We start from the raw sequence: 23,080 nt of genomic DNA on the forward strand, positions 1-23,080 counted from the left end.
CTGAAGTTCAGCGACTCTTCTTTATACTTCCAGTTCCCAGCATGTCAGCTAAGTATAAAGGTGACACTTAAGAAATATTGGTTGAATAAATGAATACATGAATGTTTGTTCAGTTACAGGCAGTCACCAACTTCCAAAGATTATTCATTCTAAAACATTTGAGTCACTGGGTTAGGACTTGTAGTTCATTTTCCTGTGAAAATATAATGGAAAAAGTAAATTATCTCTCAAAGTCTTATTTAATTTCCAGCTGTTACACTGCAACATAAGTAATAGAATCACTATCGTTGACAGAGGTCCGGATCAGTTTTTGAAATAGCCCGCATCCCAGGCAGCAGATAATACCATGGTCATGATCTCAAATCCTCCAGTTATACAGATTCCACATGTTGTAAATAACTTATTCTATTGTTGGACACCTGGCTTTACCTGCCCCCTCCACCTTTAAGTGATGTTAAGCTCATCCTTTTTATTTTAAAATCATTAGTCTTGATCATCTCCTTCTAGAGAACAGAAGACCAGGCTGGAGTTTAGATGTGACTCAGGATACACGGATCTCTTTAATTTCCAGGCCACTGAATCCAGAATTTGAAGCAACCCCGCCTTGTCTGGGATGGCAATTCTCAAAGTGTGGCTCCCCAGGACTTCCCTGGTGGTCCAGTAGTCAAGAATCTGCCTGCCAATGCAGGGCACAGGGGTTCGATCCCTGGGCCTGGAATATCCCACACGCTGTGGGGCAACTGAGCCCTTGCACAGCAACTGCTGGGCCCATGCTCTAGAGCCTGGACGCTGTAACTGCTGAGCCCGCGTGCTGCAGTTACTGAAGCCCACACGCCTATAGCCTGTGCTCCCCACTGCAGTGAAGAGTAGTCCCCACTTGCCGAAACTCGATAAAGCCTGGCACACCAACGAAGACCCAGCACAGCCAAGAATAAATGAATAAGTAAATAATAAAAAAGCGTGGCTCCCCAGCCAACAGTGTGGTCTTCACCTGAGAACTTGGTCTTAATGCAAATCAGCAGGTTCACTCCAGATGGACAGAATCTGGAATTCTGGGGAGGGTCCCAGCAATGGTGTTGAACAAGCCCTCTGGGCGGTTGCAAGGTGCTAAAAGCAGAACCGCTGTTCTAGGGTTCATTGGAGTGTGATCCCAAGATGGAACTTGTTGCGATACCTCTGGGCAGCAAGCTCCGTGATGGCTCGCACTTTATCAGCCAGCTGTCCAGCACTCTTCTGCTGAATGTGATGATCACGGGGCCTTGGAAATGTTGGATGAGTATGGTTCAAGGTGCAGTTCATGGTACAGTAGTCAGACACTGTGGAGACACGGGAACCTTTTGGCTCTGTGTGGCTGAGCTAGCTTCAGGATGGATGTTGGATGCACAAGTCTGCACATTAGAACTTGGTCATTTCGTCATACCTACTATGAGAAGTTTCAAGTAGATTTGAAATCTGTTACATTTTTGTAGGGAATTTTATTGTGCTCTTAGATTCTTGCAATATAAATTGCCATTAAGTATTTTTCAGTGGTTATAAAAATGGCCAAAATGATTTCACTTAGCTGTGTGAGTGAACTCCTTGTTAAGAAATGACCAACCAGAGCAGCAACAGCTTGCTGCTGCTGCTGCTGCTAAGTCGCTTCAGTCGTGTCCGACTCTGTGCGACCCCATAGATGGAAGCCCACTAGGCTCCTCTCTCCCTGGGATTCTCCAGGCAAGAATACTGGAGTGGGTTGCCATTTCCTTCTCCAATGCATGAAAGTGAAAAGTGAAAGTGAAGTCGCTCAGTCTTGTCTGACTCCTAGCGACCTCATGGACTGCAGCCTACCAGGCTCCTCCGTCCATGGGATTTTCCAGGCAAGAGTACTGGGGTGGGGTGCCATTGCCTTCTCCGAGCAACAGCTTACTTACCCTTAAAAGTTTTGCTGCGGTCTTGCTTATAGTCCTTTTAAGCATGTATCCTAATTTTTAAGTTATTTTTAAGTAAATAAGCTCACAGTTCTGTTTTTAAAAAATTAAGAAGATTGTATTTGGAAATTTTGTACCAATTCAATATTTACTGTTTCCACTAACACTCTGATACTGTCAATAACTACTATTAAAGCACATAATAAATGTTGTTTTCACTCAGCCCCTTCTCCTCCCACCCTGCCCGCTGTGTGCTGTGCTCAGTCATGTCCTGCACTTTGTGACCCCATGGACTATAGCCCATCAGGCTTCTCTGTCCATCAAATTCTGCAGGCAAGAATACTGGAGTAAGTTGCCATTTTCTATTCCAGGGGATCTTCCCTACCCAGGGATAGAACTCATGTCTCCTGAGTCTCTTGCAGGCAGATTCTTTACCATCAAGCCACCTGGGAAGCCTCGGTGTCCCACCTGCCCCCGCCCCCTCTGTAGAGGGACCTGTTATGTTGTGCCACGTGGGAAGGTGCATAAGGCTGTCTGTCTTCTCTCCCTGGAAGCCCTTCCCACGTTTGTGTTGTTCTTCCCTTCTCTGAGTAAATAGTCCCGCTCCTCCTATTGATCTTGTTTGTATGATTCCATTTCCAGACACCCTTCTAGTGAAGGTTCTCTTGGTTTTCGTTAACCTCTGGAAGATGTGGCAATGAGCTGAGCACAGCGGTCCAGATAGCACCTGCCTGTATAGCACCTGCTAGAACAAAGGAATATGGGGCCTGTGATTTTTTTTTTAAACATTTTAATCTATTTTTGGCTCTGCTGGGTCTTCATTGCTGTGCTCAGACCTTCTCTAGTTGTGGTGAGTGGGGACTACTCTCTCATAGCAGTGCACGAGCTCTAGAGTCTAAAGCACAGTCTCAGTAGTGATATATGGGCTCAGTTGCAGGCCCTCCCTCAACACTCCCAGGGCATGGGATCTTCCTGGACCAGGGATGGAACCGGGATTCCTTGCATTGGCAGGCGGATTCTTTTTTTATTTTTTATAATCATGTTTATTTTTGTTTATTTACCTATTTGGATCTATATGTATTTGCTTGTTGTCTTAAAAATTTTTTTTTTATTTTTAATTGAATGATAATTGTTTTACAGTATTATGTTGGTTTCTGCCAAACATCATCACAAATCAACTATGTCCCCTCCCTCTTGAACTGCCCTCCCACCTTCCTCCCCAGGCCAGTGAAATCTTAACCACTGGACCACCAGGGAAGTCCTGGAGAGAAATTAAAAACAAGCAGCCCCATTTAGTTGCTTTCCTTCACTTTTCTCTCATGTTAATCAATCCCCATCGGCAATGAGATAACCCAGAAAACCTCTTTGGGAATCTGGGTCTCTGCACGTTGTTCTTACAACACTGAGTTTGGATGGACCATCCAGAGTGGCTGGACATCATGGTGTCCACCACTGGGAAGTGCAGTGGCCGTTTGGATGTTGGTGTCAATAAACTAAACTGAATTATACAACTTTTTAAAAAGGATGATTAAAATATCTTTATGACACTGTGCCTTTTAATTTTTACACTTGTGTGACATGAGACACTGTTAGTTTTATTCATAGAATGAACATGTGTATGCTTCTACCATGACACATGTCATTGAAATGATCTGTTGTCATTGCCACGGTCTAGGTTTTATCCCTGTCTTTCTGCAAGATGCTTGGTGCCTGCTCTGTACTCAATGCTGTTCAAGTTGTAGCCTAAAAGATCCAGTGCATCATCTCCTAAGACAGTTTAGAAGTTAAACTACCTCATTTGAAATGATGCTTGAGAGCACCATGCTTGACACTCTTAGATTCAAATTATCCTTGATTTTAACCAGTTCATCTAACAGTTACTAACACCCCTGTGTTTTACCACAGCCATGCATCATGATGGCAGAATGTATCTGCTTTCTCCCCAAACTGAGTTCTGCCCCCGTCCTGGGTCCTGGGTACTGCCAGTCGGTAGGGGTGGGGAGTGTGCATTTCATGGATGTCCCCTTGGGAGGCCCCTTGGTTTACATTAGGGGATCTCAGGCCTGCCTCCAGCTTTGCTGAAGTTAAAGCACTTGGAGGACAGTTCTGTATGGACCTGGCTTGTGATGTTGGTCAGGGAGATCTAGTGTACTCTCTACCAGAATTCAGAGGAGAAATTCTCACTCACAGGCATAGTCCTGTATCTTTTGACTTACCTTGTGCTATATGCTTAGTTGCTTCATTTGTGTCTGACCCTTTGCGACCCTATGGACTGTAGCCCACCAGGCTCTTCTGCCCATGGAATTCTCCAGGCAAGATGGGTAATGTCAATCTTTAACTGACCATGTCTTTTTTGCATTAAACATTAGAAAGCTTCAGTTCGGTTCAGTTCAGTCGCTCAGTCATGTCTGACTCTTTGCGACCCCATGAATCGCAGCACGCCAGGCCTCCCTGTCCATCACCAACTCCTGGAGTTCACTCAAGCTCACGTCCATCGAGTCGGTGATGCCATCCAGCCATCTCATCCTCTGTCGTCCCCTTCTCCTCCTGCCTCCAATCCCTCCCAGCATCAGAATCTTTTCCAATGAGTCAACTCTTTGCACGTGGTGGCCAAAGTATTGGGGTTTCAGCTTTAGCATCAGTCCTTCCAATGAACACCTAGGACTGATCTCCTTCAGAATGGACTGGTTGGATCTCCTTGCAGTCCAAGGGACTCTCAAGAGTCTTCTCCAACACCACAGTTCAAAAGCTTAGCCCCTTCAAATATGTGGTCTCCATAACCTGTATTTTGTGAACTAATGTAATTCATGGACCGATTTTACTATAGAACCTTGATTTTTCTCCTTTGTGTATCATTTACATTGGTCTTTTAACTTTATCCTGTAACATAGCACTTAAGTTTCATAAGCCATTCTAAGTCATTTTTGCAACATGGAGAGGTCTAATATGTGACAAATGCTTGGAGAACATGGGCTAAGGCAGCAAGGAGACTCACCACAGGGCAGTGATGGCTAGGTAGAAATTGCCACTTTTGTTGCTTTCTTATAACTGCTTCTAGAAATTCTCTGATCTGTTAATTATGGTTAGGCTTTAAAGTTGCAGTCACTGGGATAGCATTCAACTGTGGAAAAAAAAGAGTTTTTTTCCTTGGGAACTTTCTTCTTTGATGTGGTGGGATGGGAGTAGTTTTCCATTCACTTTCACTCACTAGAAAATATTTTATATGCTAGGCTGTGAGTTTATTTATAGGAGCCTGAAAATGACGAACGCTTCCTGTTTCACCTGTGAACGATTTAGGTGAAAGAAGACATGACAAGGTATGGGGCCCGACTGAGAACACACAGGCCACTGCAGATTTTACCCTAAGAGTGATTAAATACCGCCTGTTCCTTTTAAGTTCTTACAGCTCTAAGTTGTAGATCATTTTGAGAGTATTTGCTGAATTGCTTTTACTTACTGATGTAACTCCCTGCAACACGAAAGAAGTCTTAAAGCATGAAAATACATGTTCCAGTCAGTGAGACCTGAAACAGAAATCAGTGAAAGAGTCAGAATCACTGGCAAAGTAAACAAGCTTAAGCAAATCAAACCAATAGATAGCCCTCGAGCACTTCTCCTGAGCAGAGAGCCTGTGCAAGACTTTGGAGAGAAACGCCCATAAGAAGAGGGACCGGTCTTGTTCATTGCTGTCTCTTTAGCACTTCATGTGGGACCTGGTGCACAGTCAGTGCTGAATAGTTTTTGTTGGAGTGTGTTTACACAAACACACTCTCCGTGTGTCTATGTCTGTGTAGCTGTCTGCCTGTGGGTAAAGTGAGTCTCTGATAAGAGGGCATTTATGGTCTAGTTGAGGGAATAACTAGACCCTGTGCTTCCCTGGTGGCTCAGAGGGTAAAGCTTCTGCCTGCAATGCAGGAGACCTGGGTTCGATCCCTGGGTCAGGAAGATCCTCTGGAGAAGGAAATGGCAATCCACTCCAGTACCCTTGCCTGGAGAATCCCATGGATGGAGGAGCCTGGAGGGCTACAGTACATGGGGTCACAAAGAGTCGGACATGTAGTCCATGGGATTCTGACCCAGGGATCGAACCTGGGTCTCCCGAATTGCAGGCAGATGCTTTACCCTCTGAGCCACGAGGGAAGCCCCTATCTTTGAGGGAATAAAATAAAATGAGCAGAAGAGTATGTGTCTGCTAATTCACTTAAGTCATGTCTGACTCTTTGTGACCCCATGGACTGTAGCTCACCAGGCTCTTCTGTCCCTGGGATTCTTCAGGCAAGAATACTGGAAGGGGTTGCCATGCCCTCCTTCAGAAGATCTTGCTGCCCCAGGGATTGGACCTTTGTCTCTTTGTTTCCTGCATTGGCGGCCAGGTTTTTCACCCCAAGCTTAAGAGTACCTCTGCATAAGGACCCTCAGGCATAGTGCATGGGACACAGCTGGGCAGGGAAGGTTTAAGGAGAGATGGGTTTGTAGCTGATGCTGAAGGACGACTAGGGTTTGGGTGGACAGGAAGCAGCAGGGCATTCCAGGTAGTCATGAGCGAAAGTGAAACATTAGGAAAGCATCCACTCGGGACAGTGGACCCGGCGCCCAGTCTCTAAGGAGAGGGTTTATGAGCTGACCAACCGGTTCACATTTCCTTCAGAAATGTGACCTTTATCCTGTTTGCACTGTTTCCACATTTTGGGAAAGATTTTGGAACATAGATGTGAAACAGTACAAAGCCCTGTGCTTCTCAAATGGATGTGGGCATACGGATCAGCTGAGGATCTTGGTAAAATGCAGATTTTGATGCAGGAGGTGGGAAGTGGGGCCCACGACTGCCTTTCTAACCAGCTTCCAGGTGATTCTAATGCTCGTGATCTCGTTGTTCAGTTGTGTCTGACTCTGCGATCCCACAGACTGCAGCATGCCAGCCTTCCCTGTCCTTCATTATCTCCTGGAGCTTTCTCAAACTCATGTCCATTGAGTTGGTGATGCCATCTAACCATCTCATCCTCTGTCACCCCCTCCTTCTCCTGCCCTCAATCTTTCCCATCATCAGAGTGTTTTCCCAATGAGTCAGCTCTCTCTGCATCAGGTGGCCAAAGGACTGGAGCTTCAGCTTCAGCATCAGTCCGTCCAATGAGTATTCAGCGTTTATTTCCTTTAGGATTGACCAAAGAGACTGGTTTGATCTCCTTCCTCATGAAGCATGAAGCACTTTAAATACCAAAGACAAGGCATTAGGATTTCAAGGTTTATTGGAGTAGTTCTTGAGTGGGCATGACACTGCTGCATCCTGGGGTTTCAGAGTCGGAAAGGAGCTTGAAGACAATCAAATGGTCTGTTTATCTTTTGTTGCCATTGGAAAAACCAAATAAAATAAAACTGAGATCTAAAGTGGGAGCCAGATGGGAACATAATTCTACCGGCCTGAAGTCAGCATCTCCCACTCTGCTATGCACTGTGGTCCACGTCTGTGAGGGGGACGGCAAAGAAGCAGGTGTCTGTGAGAGCAGATGCGTTGGCTGTGAGAAGGGAGAAGCAGCGTCTCCTAATGTGATGGGAGCGAGAAAATTCCCAAGAAAACACTGAGGTTTAAAACCTGGTAGAATGAATACATGCCACACTGATGGGCTGGAATGGAGGAATCAGACAAGGGGAGGATACGTGGCCAGCAGGGTCATGCCAGCACTTCGGTCTTCTGTTAAGTGATGGATGCCACATGTGTCTTTTTTTAAAATTTATTTGGCTGTGCTAGGGCTTAGTTGTGACATGTAGGATCTTTAGTTAAGGCATGTGGGATCTAGGTCCCTGACCAGGAATCGAGCCCAGGCCTCCTGCATTTAAAGTGTGGAGTCTTAGCCACTGGACCACCAGGGAAGTCCCCATCCACCACCAGCAGCACCTTTGACCGGCAATTCAGAGCTTTGTTGCTGCCATTCATTGAATACATTGGTAAGAGCCTGTTGCATTTCACTTGTGGCTGAAAGTGGTAAGCACAAAGCCCTCTTGGTTTTTTCCGCCTTCCTCTTCCTGTACCCGAGGTGGAGGAGGAGAACTTGGTGCTAAGCAGAGCTGGTGGGCTCCTGATGTTCTTCCTCCCTGCTTTTGGAACAGCGGACGGGTTTATCCCTCTTGCTTTCTCAGCTGTGAAGTTCCTTTGGCTTCCAGCACTGCCGGCATTAAGGGAGGGAGAGGTGTGGATTTCCACAAAAACATGAAAGCAAAGTTGGTGTGGGAGTGAGGGCCGGGTACTTGTTTTCCAGGCCCTATTCTGCCGTGAGTGGATTTTGACGTTGGTATATTGCACAGCGAGTGTAGCGCTTCAGAGTGAAAACCTAGCCATGGAAGGTCAGAACTTTAGTTTCCTATTTGACCTCGATTGGTGTGACCACTTCCCTGGTGGCTCAGACAGTAAACCGACTTCCTGTAATGCGGGAGACCTGGGTTCAATACCTGGGTCGGAAAGATCCCCTGGAGAAATTCCATGGATGGAGGAGCCTGGTAGGCTACAGTCCATGGGGTCAAAAAGAGTCGGACACGACTGAGCGACTTCACTGGTTGGTTCACTGGTGTGACCGCAGAGTGTGTTTGTGTGCGTATGTGTGTTGCCCATGTGTGAGTGCGTGTGCGCATGCCCAGGCAGGTGGAAACACACATGTGCTCTCATGTTTTGGTTTTACGAAACCACTTACGTCGTCTTGAAACACTTTTCTTTTTTGGCTTCTGTGTGTGACATGGGCTTCCCAGGTGGCGCTCGTGGTAAAGAACCCACCCGCCAGTGCTGGGGACAAAGGGATGCGGGTTTGACCCCCGGGTCAGTAAGAGCCCCTGGAGGAGGGCATGGCAACCCACTCCAGTATTCTTGCCTGGAGAATCCCATGGACAGAGGAGCCTGGCGGGCTCTGGTCTATAGTGTCGCAGAGTCAGACATGACTAAAGCGACTTAGCATCATGCATGTGCACACATGTTAGACATAATAAACATTCAGGGAATTGTTTCCAGAAATTGTCCAATTTGATAAGAAATGGATATGAGGTGCCCCCCCCCAGTAATTTTTTTGTCATCTAAATCCTTTCTTAAAAATACTATATAGTACTATGGTTTAGTTTCTTTCAGTCAAACTATGAATATGAGATTATTTCTAAAATCATCATGGACCTTTATTGTTAAACATAAGCTGATTGCATAGCTTTATGACATAAGTTATTAAAATTTTTTAAACTTCAAGAAAGTATTTTAAATAGGGCATGGCCTAATTTGAGAAATTGTTTTGATATTTCTTAAGAAATTTTTTAATTTCTTTAATTTTTTTAATTTCTTAAGGGGGAGGGAGGAGGATTCAGGATGGGGAGCATGTGTATACCTGAAATTTAAAAATGTTAAAAATTATTAAAAAAAAAAACGAAAATATAAAACAAAAAAAAAAGAAATTTTTAATTGTTGAGATAAAACTAAAGTTATTATCAAATTTAATTTTTTAGAATAGTTATTATGCTTAAAAATATAAAAGTATTATGTGCTTTCACACTTAATACAGAGGCCTTTGCAGGAATAATCATTGGTGTTTACACCAATTCAGAAATACAGAAGCCATTGCAGAAATAATCAATCATAGGTGTTTAAGAATCCTTCTAATGAATGCCCTGGCAGTTTAGTGATTAGAAGTCCACACTTTGACTACTGAGTCTGTCACTGTTTTCATTTTTCCCCAATCTATTTGCCATGAAGTGATGGGACCAGAAGCCATGATCTTCGGTTTTTAAATGTTGAGTTTTAAATCATCTTTTTCATTCTCCTCTCTCACCTTCATCAAGAAGCTCTTTAGTTCCTCTTCTCTTTGTGCCATTAGGGTGGTGTCATTCCCCTCATTCAGTTTAGTTCAGTCGCTCAGTCATATCCGACTCTTTACGACCCCATGGACTGCAGCATGCTGGGCTTCCCTGTTCATCACCATCTCCTGGAGCTTGCTCAAACTCATGTCCATCGAGTCGGTGATGCCATCCAACCATCTCATCCTCTGTCATCCCCTTCTCCTGCCTTCTATCTTTCCCAGCATCAGGGTCTTTTCCAATGAGTCAGTTCTTGGCATCAGGTGGCTGAAGTATTGAAGCTTCAGCTTCAGCATCCAATGAATATTCAGGACTGATTTCCTTTAGGACTGACTGGTTTGATCTCCTTGCAGTCCAAGGGGCTCTCAAGAGTCTTCTCCAACACACAGTTCAAAAGCATCAATTCTTCAGCGCTCAGCGTTCTTTATGGTCCAACTCTCACATCCATACATGACTGCTGGAAAAACCATAGCTTATTCTCCTCATTACACTGGCTGAATTAGGAGCGGAGAAGGGGGCAGCCTAAACTGGGAACTGGACAGGGAAGGAGGATGTCGAGGAGCCTTTCTCTGCCCATTCTTTTTTTTTTTAATAGTTCTTTTAATTTTTTAAAATTGAAATATAGTTGATTTACAGTGTTATGTTAGTTACCGGTGTAACACAGAGTGATCCAGCTGTGTGTGGGTGTGTGTGTGTATGTATTCCAAAAAAATATAAATTGTTATGATTTATCACAGGATATTGAATATAGTTCCCTGTGCTATACACTAGGATCTTTTTTTATGTATTTTATATATAGTGGTGTGTATCTGTTAATCCCAAGCTCCTAATTTATTCCTCCTTCCCTCCCTTTTACATAACCTTAGATTTGCTTTCTGTGAGTCTGTCTCTGTTTTGTAAATAGGTCTGCTTGTATCATTTTTGTAGATTTCACATGTAAGTGATATTATAAGGTACTTGACTTTCTCTACCTCTGACTTACTTCACTTAGAATGATAATCTCCAGGTCAATCTGTGTTGCTGCACATTCTCTGCCCACCTTGACCTGAATCCATCCTTCTTTATTATGTAAGTGAAGTGAAGTCGCTCCGTCATGTCCTACTCTTTGCGACCCCATGGACTGTAGCCTACCAGGCTCCTCTGTCCATGGGATTTTCCAGGCAATAGTACTGGAGTGGATTGCCATTTCCTTCTCCAGCGGATCTTCCCAACCCAGGGATTGAACCTGGGTCTCCCGCATTGTAGACAGACGCTTTACCATCTGAGCCACCAGGGAAGTTTTGCTATTATGTAAGCAATACCCCTTATTGCTGCATACATGTGTACATACATGTGTGCAGACAGCACCAATGATGGTGCTCCTTCTGCCTGGCTCTTTCACACCTTTTCATTTCACATTGTGCGGTAGAAGAAATCCATTTCTTCTTTAGTGCTAAACAGAATAAAAAACTGTCCAGCACTTTTTCCCTCAAGTGTGTATGACGCATTTCCAAACTTGTCTCATGCTCTGCACAGAAGGTGTTTTATCCAACTGTACATCAGTACCTGCTAGCTTTAACTCTTTATTGTGATGTTCTGTTTCTTAGGCTCGATGGTGGGTCCACATGGGTTTCATCATATTCACAAGTGCCTGACAGAATGGTAGTCTTTTGCATGCTTGTCATTAATATCATATGACATCTATCAATATCATAATAGTGGAATTTTGCCAAAGAGCCCAATCTGTTTTCTCACCAAATGTCAAACAGGTCCTTAACTTAGTGGGTAATTTTACAAGCTTCTCCTCACTTGTGTAGTGTTTTTACTTTAGGGTACATTTAATCTAAGAAATATCTCATTATAATGGTGGTTGTCTCTCTTTGAGAGATGAAATTAATAATGTTTGCTCTGAATCACATTGTTTGTGACATACTCTGCGGGTGGAAAAGCACTAGAAACAATCACAGTGCGAGATCTCCTGTTCAACATATTCTGTTCCTGATAAAACAGATGTTCTGCATGGAAACTAACTGGGTCCGTTATTTTAATGGGGTGAATTGTAATGCATTATACATCAAACTTACACCCCCAACCAATTTCCTAAGTAGCTACAGCACAGTCAAATGTCTATTATAAGTGACAAACTAACATGTGAAAATGAATTGTTTTAGAGTATTAGTTCCAGATCATCAAACATTTAATATGATTGTTAACAAGCATCAGCTTTGTATGCAGGAATGGGTATGTTTTGCATAATATACCATAAATATTGTGTTATTATGTGGAGTAACAAATGATGCACCAATAAATAAAATTTATTAGAAAAGTGCAGATAAAAATGTATAATAAAAGCAGGTAATTTCTTATCATGGTCTGCATTATCTCGTAAGGAGAGACTTGGAGTATAAAGAAAGTTAAGAACAGAGGACAGGAAGAGTTGAATCAGTTACTTTGTGTTGATGGGTATGGAGTTGGGTGAGAGGACAATTTCAGAGGAACTAATAGAGTTGTGTCATAATTCTGACGCTTCCATACCCTTCTGAATGGGAAGACTTAAGATGAAAAAACTGCACACTCTACCTTTGCTTTTCCTACAGTTGAAGTTTGTAAATTTCGCTAGGCACTGATCCTAAAAGGTTGGGTATCAGGGCACCAGATTGGTTTCTAAGCACCAAGAACCTCCAAAATACATATCCCTTTTGTTGATTGCACTTGAGTCTGACATCATACCAATCAGACTTGGAATGTAACTCAAACATTTCCATTTATTGTTTTATGATGGAATATATATTTGATCATTATAAACAAAAGTGGTAATACAAACCAGGAGAATGTTAACCAGAGAGAAGTTCAGTGGGACTTCACACCACTCTGATATTTTTTCAGAACAAATGAGGTCCTGGAACTGGAGTCAAGAGGGTTGCCAGTCCATTAAAACAGTTTTCTCCTGTGGTCTGCTTATCCACATCACCCCATTCTCAGATGTAACCACTCCAACACTCTCATTTTATTTTCTATATTTGTACCGGATTCCTTTTACCTTGTGTACATTCATACTTTTGTTTGGAGTTATGTTTCATTGCTGCATTTTAAAATATTGGTCTAGATTTATAATTGTGCTAAAGATGAAATAGGCAAACTGAAAAAAAAGCAATTAGATGCAAGTGAGAATTTGTAATTTGAGATGAACTTTGCCCATTTCATGAGTGTTAACTGACTAATGTTAACTAAGAAAATAGTCTTCAAATAGTGCCCATGTAGTCCCGAAGAAGATAGTGATCTCTAAGAACACAATAGGATTATCGGAAAACTTTCACAATTTCATATTTCAAGCTTATATAATGTTGGTGATATTACTCCTTCCTCTAAAACTGCCCATTTTCCTGCTTATGACTTACTGATCAGCTGGGGACCACCCTGGTCTTGGACCACACTTTGTTGTGAACCTTTGCTTTAGCACCTATTTAAAGTTTTTCTCTAGTTATGAAAAAATACCAGTGTGATGCTCTGTTTACTTGTATAACTCATTTTTCTATAGTCTGCCATGACACTTCTAATAATGTCATTATCCTGTTTATTTCAATATATTTTTTAATCACAGGTAACTGGTTATCTTTTTTTTTTCTTTCAAAGGGGTACAGTTTTTTAAAACTGTGAAATGAGAGTATTATCCTCTGCTATTTTATCTCTAATTTCCTTGAATCCCCTGCCTCTTCTTTATGACTTCATGACATAAATGGATCGTAGTAAATTCTGCGTCTTTGTGACGGCCTGGTCTCATCCGGAAAATCATTTTACCACTAACTCTCCGTCCTCTTCAGTTAGATTGTGCTTTTCTCTTCTGCAATAAAATTGTCACCAGTGTCAAGCGATGTAATTTGGAAAACAGTTCACTTTTAAAAGGCTAGGGCTCTCATTTAAAAAACAGTTTTTTTTCAGAAAATCTGTTTATCTCCTCCCACTGTAACCTAGCATTTCCCAACTCTCCCCTGTCTCTTCTTACACATTATTTGTCTTTTCTGGTGTGTGCCACGTTTGGAAGTCTCATTAAACCAGCATCTGTTCTGTTTTAGGAGAAACCCGAAGCCAGCCCCACGTCACTTCAGCTGCGGTCTCAGATCGAAGTAAGCACAGTGACTTTAATCATCTATTTTTGCTTCTGTCTTTTTTAAAAAGTGGTATTATGTAAAAATGAGATGAAGCCTGCTGTTCTGCCTGCACTGACCCTATGAATCTTCTCTCCTAGGAGTCGCTTGGCTTCTGTAGCGCTGTATCAACACCAGAAGTGGAAAGAAAGTAAGTTTTCCTCCTTCTGTCCTGGAGCGGAATTTCTAAGGTGTCTTTTAGGTCCTTTCTGACGGAAACGGGATAGGTGATTGTACACATACTGTGTATGTACTGTGGAACTTGAAGTTATTTTCCTGCGTGTGTGTGTGTGTGTGTGTGTACGTGTATGTAGGTGGATGAGTGTATTCTGTAATTCAATTGGTGATGCCCAAGGATTCTGCAAAGTGTTATTGATTTCACACTCCTTGTTGTAAGTCAACCTGAAATATCTGAAAGTGAGCGTGGAGAAAAGGAAGAGACAGCTAAGTCAACCAAAATGGTTTTCTTCTTTTACACTGGTTTTTGATACAGGATGGAAGTCATAAAGAAGCAAAGTACAAAAGTATAATACATTCCAGAATAAAACAATGATTACAGTACCTCTCTGCACCTTGCTTTGAAGTGTGTTTATGTGTGTGTTAGTTGCTCAGTTGTGTCTGACTCTTTGAGACCCCATGGGCTATAGCCTGCCAGGCTCCTCAGTTCATGGAATTCTCCAAGCAAGAATACTGGAGTGGGTGGCCATGCCCTGCTTCAGGGGATCTTCCCGACCCAGGGATCAAACCTGGGTCTCCTGCATTGCAGGCAGATTCTTTACCACTGAGCCACCTTAAAACAAGAATAAACACTTGTCACTAACCTTTCCCGTTAAAGGTAATACTTTTGGCTTACTTGTCCTAACTTGAACCCTGTAATCTTGACTCTCATGGAAGATAATTCTATCTTATAGTTTATATTTCCAGTATTTCTTTTACGTCACTTGAGAAAAAAAGAAAAAAGCAATTTTTTTTCTTTCCCTTTTCTACTTTATTCCATCATAATTACGCTAAAAGGTTCTATTTATGATCTTCTGAGGTAAAGAAATTTTGAGAAAGTCCCCATCTTTAAACAGACACTTCCTCTGGCACAGAGCCACTTAGACTGTTTGAGGCCAAGGGAGGCATAGAAGTGGTTTAGGCGTCAAAAGTATTTCTGGAATGAAAAGCACACATTAGGCAAGCGTGTGTGTGCTTTACAGCACAGCTCTGCCTAATCCGTCCACGTGTGTGTGCTGCTGGCACTGACGCGGCTTCCAGGAGTGGAGGCTGCCATGCCAAAGCTTCAGTCACACTGAGCGGATTCAGTTTCATGCCTGGGGAATGTTGGGGGTGATGAGCAGAAGAAATCCCAGGCCGTTGCCCCCTCGAGGTTGAAAGATAAATGTGCCATAAGCGTGAATTTCCTTTGTCTTAGTTGCATGTATTCTCCTGGGGACTTAGTAGTGTGGAGGCTGAAGTAGCCAAGAGTTTTGAGTTGACCTCAGTTTTGAAATTGGAGGTGCGGTGATGTTGAACTGAAGGTGAGCCGCAGCTCTGCACGAGAGGCTGTAGGCTCCTCCGACCTGGTTTGCTACCTCTGTGGCGTGATTCAGCCTGAGAACTCAGGTGATCTCTCAGTCTCTGAATCTACCAGGGGACAAGTCACTTTCCTCCTCAGAGGAAGTGACTCACCAAAGTTAAACGCGTCTTAGTTAGGCTGGTGTTTCTCCTTCCCCTCAATTGTGGGTAGTCATTCTTTCCGTGTTTATGTGCTCCACTTGGTAAAATGTGGCATGAGTCTTGTGGTCCAGAGATACACTAACAGCCTCCTGAGGTTACCAAATTTCTCTCTCTCTCTCTCTCTCACACACACACACACACAGCTGTTGACAACCCCTAGCCTCCCCATCTGTCATACGTGCATTTTGCTTCTGTTCTAGTAAATTATTCTTGTTGTTGTTTAGTCGCCCAGTCGTGTCCGACTCTTTTGCAACCCCATGGACTGTAGCCCTCCAGGCTCCTCTGTCCATGGGATTTCCCAGGCAAGAATACTGGAGTGGGTTACCATTTCCTCCTCCAGAGGATCTTCCTGACCCAGGGATTGGACCTGCATCTCCTGCGTTGGCAGGCAGGTTCTTTACCACTGAACCACCTGGGAAGCCCATGTTCTAGTAAATGGTTTCCTTAAATTTAGTTGTTTCTAAATAATTTGAAGGTTTCTGTACATCTTTTCCTCCATTTGCCTTTTAATGGTTTTTGAAAACTATAATACTTCTTTAATTAAAAAAAAAACTTTTGAAAAGAATTTTAATTTACAGAAAAGTTTCAAGAATTTTGTGATGAGCTCCCATGTGAGCTCTACTTCGACTCACCAATTTGTATGCTTTGGCTCTCTCTTCTATACACTGCTGTCTGCTTGCAAATACTCTGCAATGCAAAATCCTGCTATTCTGCAAATGAAGATGCTTGCTGGTAACTTTGCAGGCCCTGGAGGATGGCCTGGCAAACCAGTTGGTTGTGTCTGGTTAGTAAGTACAGAGTATCTGCCAGCCATAATACCCTTCTGAGTCAGCAGTGCCGTTTAATTGGCAGAAGGTTTCTTCTACTTTTTTATTCAAAAGGCAAGAGAACTCAGTAAATACAAGGGGACAGATCAACAGCAGCACAACCTTAGGAGCGGAGGCATAGGTGACAGCAGGAAATGCGGGAGCTGAGATGTGGGCCCTGCGGGCGCCTGCCTTCCAGAGCCACTGTCTCCTCCCCACACAGTTGTCTCAGGAGCCTCAGCACCCCTGCCCTTCCTTCTCCTCCAGTGAAAACTTGTTTTAAGCAAGGTATCAGGCGTTACTTACAATGCAGATCATCACCTCTCTCAGTGGTATTTTGCATTCAACCGCACTTAAAGTCTTCAAGTTACAGTACTATAGCTCTGGCCAGAAAAGACCCAGGAGGTGGGTTATTTGGGCAGACCAGCAGTAAGAATTCTGATATACCTGGCAGGACAGACCCTGAGCACCCTGACAAGTCAGGTTCCTTGGACTCTGGTCTTTAGATATGTAGTGTTAGTCCCTCGGTCCTGTCCGATCCCATGGACTGTAGCCCCCCAGGATCCTCTGTCCATGGAATTCTCCAGGCAAGAATACTGGAATGGGTAGCCATTCTTTTCTCCAGGGTATCTTCCCGACCCAGGGACTGAACCTGGGTCTCCTGCATTGCAGGCAGATTCTTTACCATCTGAGATATGCAGGACCTGCCTGGTGAAAGGGTGGATGGATGCATGGATGGAGAGAGAGAGGTGGGGGGATGGAAAATGGACCTGCCAGCTGCCACCCACCCTCCCTCACGCCCCAGTCTGTAGGCCCTCCATATGCTTTCACTGAAAATATTCTAAAAAAGGCCGACAGAGCTCTTCTGTTTGTATCTATTTACATGGCCTATTGATGAGACTATCCACTTTATTACACCAATCTCGGCTTTGTGTTGACTGGTTGAAAAGGTGAATGCTTATTAAAGTTTCTTGTTACTCACCAGTTATTCTCAAGAATAACTGAGACAAAGAATTTTTGTTGGAAAATATCTTTTATAACTATATGGAATGGGTGCAGGCAAGGAATGTTTCCCTCCACAACAGTTCTGTAAAGGTGGAGTCATCAGCCACTGCAGAGCCCCCAGCCCCAACCCCAGGGACTTCTGTATGGGTAAAAAAAGGAGGCATTCTGTGCTTTGGATCCTGGCCCTGTTAAGATGCATACCTAAGGAATAATTTCAAATAGCACAGATTCCTGCATCTTCGAATACATCAGTTCATTTAGTTCAGTCACTCAGTCGTGTCCAACTCTGTGACCCCAGGGACTGCAGCATCCCAGGCCTCCCTGTACATCACCAACTCTTGGAGCTTGCTCAAACTCATGTCCATCGTCTTGGTGATGCCATCCAACTATCTCATCCTCTGTCGTCCCCTTCTCCTCCTGCCTTCAATCTTTCCCAGCCTCAGGTCTTTTCCATTGAGTTATATCTTCGCATCAGGTGGCCAAAGTGTTGGAGTTTCAGCCTTAGCATCAGTCCTTCCAATGAATATTCACGACTGATTTCATTTAGGATGGACTGGTTTGATCTCCTTGCAGTCCAAGGGACTCTCAAGAGTCTTCTCCAATACCATACTTCAAAAGCATCAATTCTTCGGCGCTCGGCTTTCTTTATAGTCCAACTCTCACATCCATACATGACTACTGGAAAAACCATAGCTTTGACTAGATGGACCTTTGTCAGCAAAGTAATGTCTCTGCTTTTTAATATGCTGTTTAGGTTGGTCATAACTTTTCTTCCAAGGAGCAAATGTTTTTTAATTTCATGGCTGCAGTCACCATCTGCAGTGATTTTGGAGCCCCCCAAAATAAAGTCTCTCATTGTTTCCATTGTTTCCCCATCTATTTGCCATGAAGTGATGGGACCGGAGGCCATGATCTTCATTTTCTGAATGTTAGGTTTTAAGCCAACTTTTTCACTCTCCTCTTTCACTTTCATCAAGAAGTTCTTTAGTTCTTCTTCACTTTCTGCCATAAGGGTGGTGTCACCTGCATATCGGAGGTTATTGATATTTCTCCCGGCAATCTTAATTCCAGCTTATGCTTCATCCAGCCCAGCATTTCTCACGATGTACTCTGCATATAAATTAAATAAGCAGCGTAACAATATACAGCCTTGACATACTCCTTTCCCAATTTGGAACCAGTCTGTTGTTCCATGTCCAGTTCTAATTGTTGCTTCTTGACCTGCATGCAGATTTCTCAGGAGGCAGGTCAGGTGGTCTGGTATTCCTATCTCTTTAAGAATTTTCCACAGTTTGTTGAAAGTCACCAAAACAATTAACTTAAAATATATGGATTTTTGTGTGTGTGTGTGATTAGTAGTAATCTTTTGATGTTCAAGTCTTTTGATGTTTTCCCCGTCTGCAGGGAAAGAAAAATCCCTGTTTATCCTGGCTCCTCCCTGGTCTCCTAGGATCAGTCCTCTCAGAGCTCTCTGAGCAGCTGTCCCCTGAGCTATACTCTTCAGTAAGATCTTCAAATTGAACTTAACTTGCAACTTTTAGGTTGTGCCAACAGAGTTTAGTTGGAAATAACAGAAAACCTGACAAGTAGTATTGTTAACTAAGGGAAGTTTCACTGGATACGTTCATGCTCATAGGCAGGCCCAGGACTGGCAGTGCAGCTCAAGCAAGCCTTCAGGAACTCAGACTGTCCTTCCTGCCACCTCCTTGCCTTTTCCCTCCCTCTCTCCCACCCTCTCTCATCCCTTCCTCCTTGCTCCTTTCCTTCCTTCCTCCAGTTTTAAAGTGCTGCTGCATCTTCCAGGAGGGAAGGAGAAGCAGGGTAAAGGGACGAAGGTAAAAGGTGTTAGGTGCTTAGAATAGGAAAACGGAGTCCAAAATAGCGGTGGCTAAAAGACAAAGAAAGGAAAAAGCCTGCGAAAATAGAACAAAGGAAGGTCTGAGGACCGGAATGAGAACCTCAGGTGAAGCAAGCAGCCCTCCTGACTAGCCCAATTTACATAGGACAGGCTCAAGGGGAGAAGAAAAAACATATAAAAAGAGGAGCCAAAATTGAGCCACAGGCTTCTGTTGGTGTCTTTTGGGTCAGCCCGCCCTCATGCCTCGAGGTTGTATTTTCCTTTGCTTGCCAAATTAAACTGAGCTGTAACACCAGGCTGTAACACCGGTCTGTCCGTCTCTTCAAATTTTTGCTGTGGCAGGACAGGACCGAGGAAATTACAAACTCCCCTGACTTCTCACAAAGGTAAAAAAGCGAAAGAAAGGCACATCATTTACAAAGCTTTTCTAGAGACCTGGTCCAACACCCTCCACTTTATCCCGCTCATTTCTTCCCACAGCAGCTGTTCTCTGAGCATCAGCTGTGAGCACAGTCCACTGTTCTTGGTGTTGTTTTTCCCATTGACAAATGCAGAAACTGAGGCACAGAGGGGTTGATAAGTTGCCCTTGTTTACACAACTAACAGGTGGCAGAGCCCAGATTGAATCCCACTTAAAAATTCATGCTGCTAACCTTGAAGATCTAATTCTAAAGTACTTGTTGTTGTATTGCTTATGCAAATGGAGAGGTGAGAAGTAAATGAGTTCATTAGCATTCTGTAAATAACAGCAGTTAAAACTTCCACTTCAGATGTTCCCTCGGAAGTAGGAGCAAATTTTATTTTTATATATACTGGGTCCCTTAAATTTATCTATAGAGACAGCAAGGGCCAAAATAAATCTCAACACTTCACCTTCGCCAATATTTATAAGTTCTTTTCTCCTAAGTCTTTCACTAGAGTTGAAAATTCGCTGATTTAGTTTCCCTTTCTTTCATTACCTGTGACTACACTTCAACTATTTTATGGTGAAAAGTCTAAAAACATATAGCAGTGTGATGGAAGAGGAAGATAAATACCGTGGGAGCAGTGTTCTGTGGGCAGATAAAATGCACAGAATAGAGTTTATCAATGTTCTATGCGACCATTTGTTCCACTTAAACTTTGCGTCACTCTCCAAATTATTTCATCTGTTTCATCTGGCAAGCTGGTAACTCTTGAAGGTGTCAGCTTTCTTTCCAGCAGCCCCCACCCGCTCAAAAATCTCTGTCTTTCCCTCCTTTTGCCTCTTGACTCCAGGGAAGACACCCTTGGTCCCCCTTGTTCTGTCTCACCTCCTGCCTACTCACCTGATTGCCTGCTTTCCTGGTCTTGCCGCCTCTCCCTCTGCACCCCTCCTAACCCACCCTCTGCCTGCCTGGCCATCTCTTCCCTTGATCTGCTCTTCAGGCCGGTTAAGTTCCCACAGTCTCCCAGATGGGCCACATTCTCCCATGGATGCTGAGCCTCACCCTGCTCCTCCTGATGGTGTGTCCTGTCTGTCACCCTCACCGTCCTCCCCAGCCCCCCTTATGTGTGCAAGCTTCATTCACCCTTAACGACTCAGTTCTGGTCCTGCCTCTTCTGGAGGTCCTCCCTAATCTGCAGAGTGGAGATAGAGCATCCTGCTGCTGGGCTCTGTCACCCCTGAGCTCTCCTGCTGTGGGAGCAGTGGACAGCAGTTATGGGCCCACCTCTGTGTGTGTGTGTGTGTGTGTGTGTGTGTGTGTGTGTGTGTGTGTGTAGTCACCTCCCGTGTGTGTGTGTATAGTCACCTCCCACACCGAGCCCAGGATCTTTTACATAAAAGACTTTGGATAAATGCGTGAGTGGGAGAGTAAGCACACACTCATAAAAATGCTTACTTCCTTTCCACCCTGTGAGAATCTCGCCGTCCTCCCATAATTCCATTTCTCTCCCCCACTTAGTGCTGAACTTTTCCTCCAAAGCTGAATTCCTCTCTTCCTTCCCTGCTGAGATGCTCTTCCCAAGGTCCAATGCCCCCACCCCGCCCTTAGATGCTTGTTGCATTTGGCTCACATTTTCTCTTGGTCACATTGCCCTCTCCAGCCTTAGTGTGTGTGTGTGTCTGTGACACTGTGGTTTCCAGTTTCTCCCCCTCACTTTATGCCCACTCTTTGGCAGCTCCCTGTGTTCCTCCCACCCCTTACTCTGGCTATCCTGCTGGAGCTTTTATCCAGCCTGCAAGCTCTCCCAAGATATTTATACCAACCCGTGGCTTTGAACTATGGTCTCTGGGCACCTGTGTGGGATCTATACCATGCCCTCTGACCCTTCCCTCAAGCTGGTGACGTGCCTGTTTCAGCCTCTTGCCGGTTGTCTGCTCATTGCCATTCCAGTCACCCCAAGCTGCACATTCTTATGGTAGAACCGCTCCTCCTTTATCCTTCTTCCTTCTCTCTGTGAGTACTTGTTCTCTGACTGTATGGTTCCCCCTTTTCCCAGGGACTACTTTCTGGACTTTACAGAGCTTTACATTATTATTTCTGCATTTCATTCATGATTCTAAGACCTCTGCCAAATCTTGTTGCTTGCTACTTCTGTATCTTGACCCATCTCCCTCTTTTTCATCTTCACTACTCCAAGGGGGACCTTAACACTCTTCTGGTGAACTGGAAAAGAGTAATTCAGGAAATTACTCCCTGAAATATGATTAGGTCCCAGCACACCGAGAGTTTGCTGAGATCCCGCAGGGACACTTATAAATTAGAATCTCTTCAGGTTTTCACCTTGGTGATCAACACCCCCTAATAGAGACCCAGCCCATCTTTATTGCTTCATCTTCCCATCTCCCAGCCACACGGCCCAGCTCCAGGCCTTGGAGCTTCTTTCCAATACCTCCTGAGTTGTCTGGTGTTCCAGACTGGAAAGCATTTCCTTCTTTTAAGTCCTGTTTTAAGGATCGCTTCTCCCTGAATGCTTTCTCAGTCCCCTTGCTGGCTGTATTCGTTCTACCACTTGGAATCCAGGAACATTTGCTGTCTTTTCATATACTGTCACATGTAGCATCATCATCATTGTTGTTAATAGCACTGTAATAACCTTCGGTTATTTCTGCGTATTGGACACTGGTGCTAGTTGCTTTTATTGTACTTTGATCATTGAATTTTTCATGAATCTTTCACTGAGGTATGTGCTACTTTTGAGGGGAATTACTTTGTCCAGGGTCCCAGAGCAAGAAACAAAAATCCCAATCCAGTCGAAGTACCATTATAGCCTTGGGGTTACCAATTCTCTGGGTTGAAATCCAGGCTCTTTCTTCTAGCTCTCCAACTCTTAGCTAGTTAATTAATCTTTTTATCTACAGATTTCATGACTATAAAGTGAGGATAATCAGTAAAGTACTTCCTTCAGTATGCTATAGAAAGTGAAAGTCACTCATTCGTGTCTGACTATTTGCAACCCCATGGACTGTACAGTCTCTGGAATTCTCCAGGCCAGAATACTGGAGCGGATAGCCTTTCCCTTCTCCAGGGGATCTTCCCAACCTAGGGATCAAACCCAGGTCTCCTGCATTGCAGGCAGATTCTTTGCCCAAGAATACTGGGGTGGGTAGCCTATCTCTTCTCCAGCAGATCTTCCCAACCCAGGAATCGAACTGTGGTCTCCTGCATCGCAGGCGGATTCTTTCCTAGCTGAGCTACCAGGGAAGCTTTAGTAAGCTATTAAGAATCTAATAAGTGCCCAACAGTCTTGTCTGTTATCAGTGTCTGTTCTGTCTGACCCAAGTTCATGGCCTCGCCCCTGGCTCCAGCCCCTTGTTCATGCTCAGTTGCTCAGTCATGTCCGATTCTTTGGAACCCTATGAACTGTAGCCCACCA

At 44.0% G+C, this 23,080-nt stretch overlaps 1 protein-coding gene across 2 annotated transcripts in view; it reads left to right on the forward strand.

Moving 5' to 3' along the window:
• The window catches only part of SASH1 (SAM and SH3 domain containing 1), a 264,186-nt gene that overhangs the window by 148,404 nt on the left and 92,702 nt on the right, over nucleotides 1-23,080 (forward strand). For both annotated transcript variants that reach the window (XM_070376836.1, XM_070376835.1), the window contains exons 3-4: nucleotides 13,781-13,831; nucleotides 13,954-14,003. In XM_070376836.1, the coding sequence (XP_070232937.1) occupies nucleotides 13,781-13,831; nucleotides 13,954-14,003 (101 nt within the window). The remainder of the gene's footprint in view (nucleotides 1-13,780; nucleotides 13,832-13,953; nucleotides 14,004-23,080) is intronic.

Source organism: Bos mutus, chromosome 9 (genome assembly GCF_027580195.1).
Source record: "Bos mutus isolate GX-2022 chromosome 9, NWIPB_WYAK_1.1, whole genome shotgun sequence".
NCBI lineage: Eukaryota > Metazoa > Chordata > Mammalia > Artiodactyla > Bovidae > Bos > Bos mutus.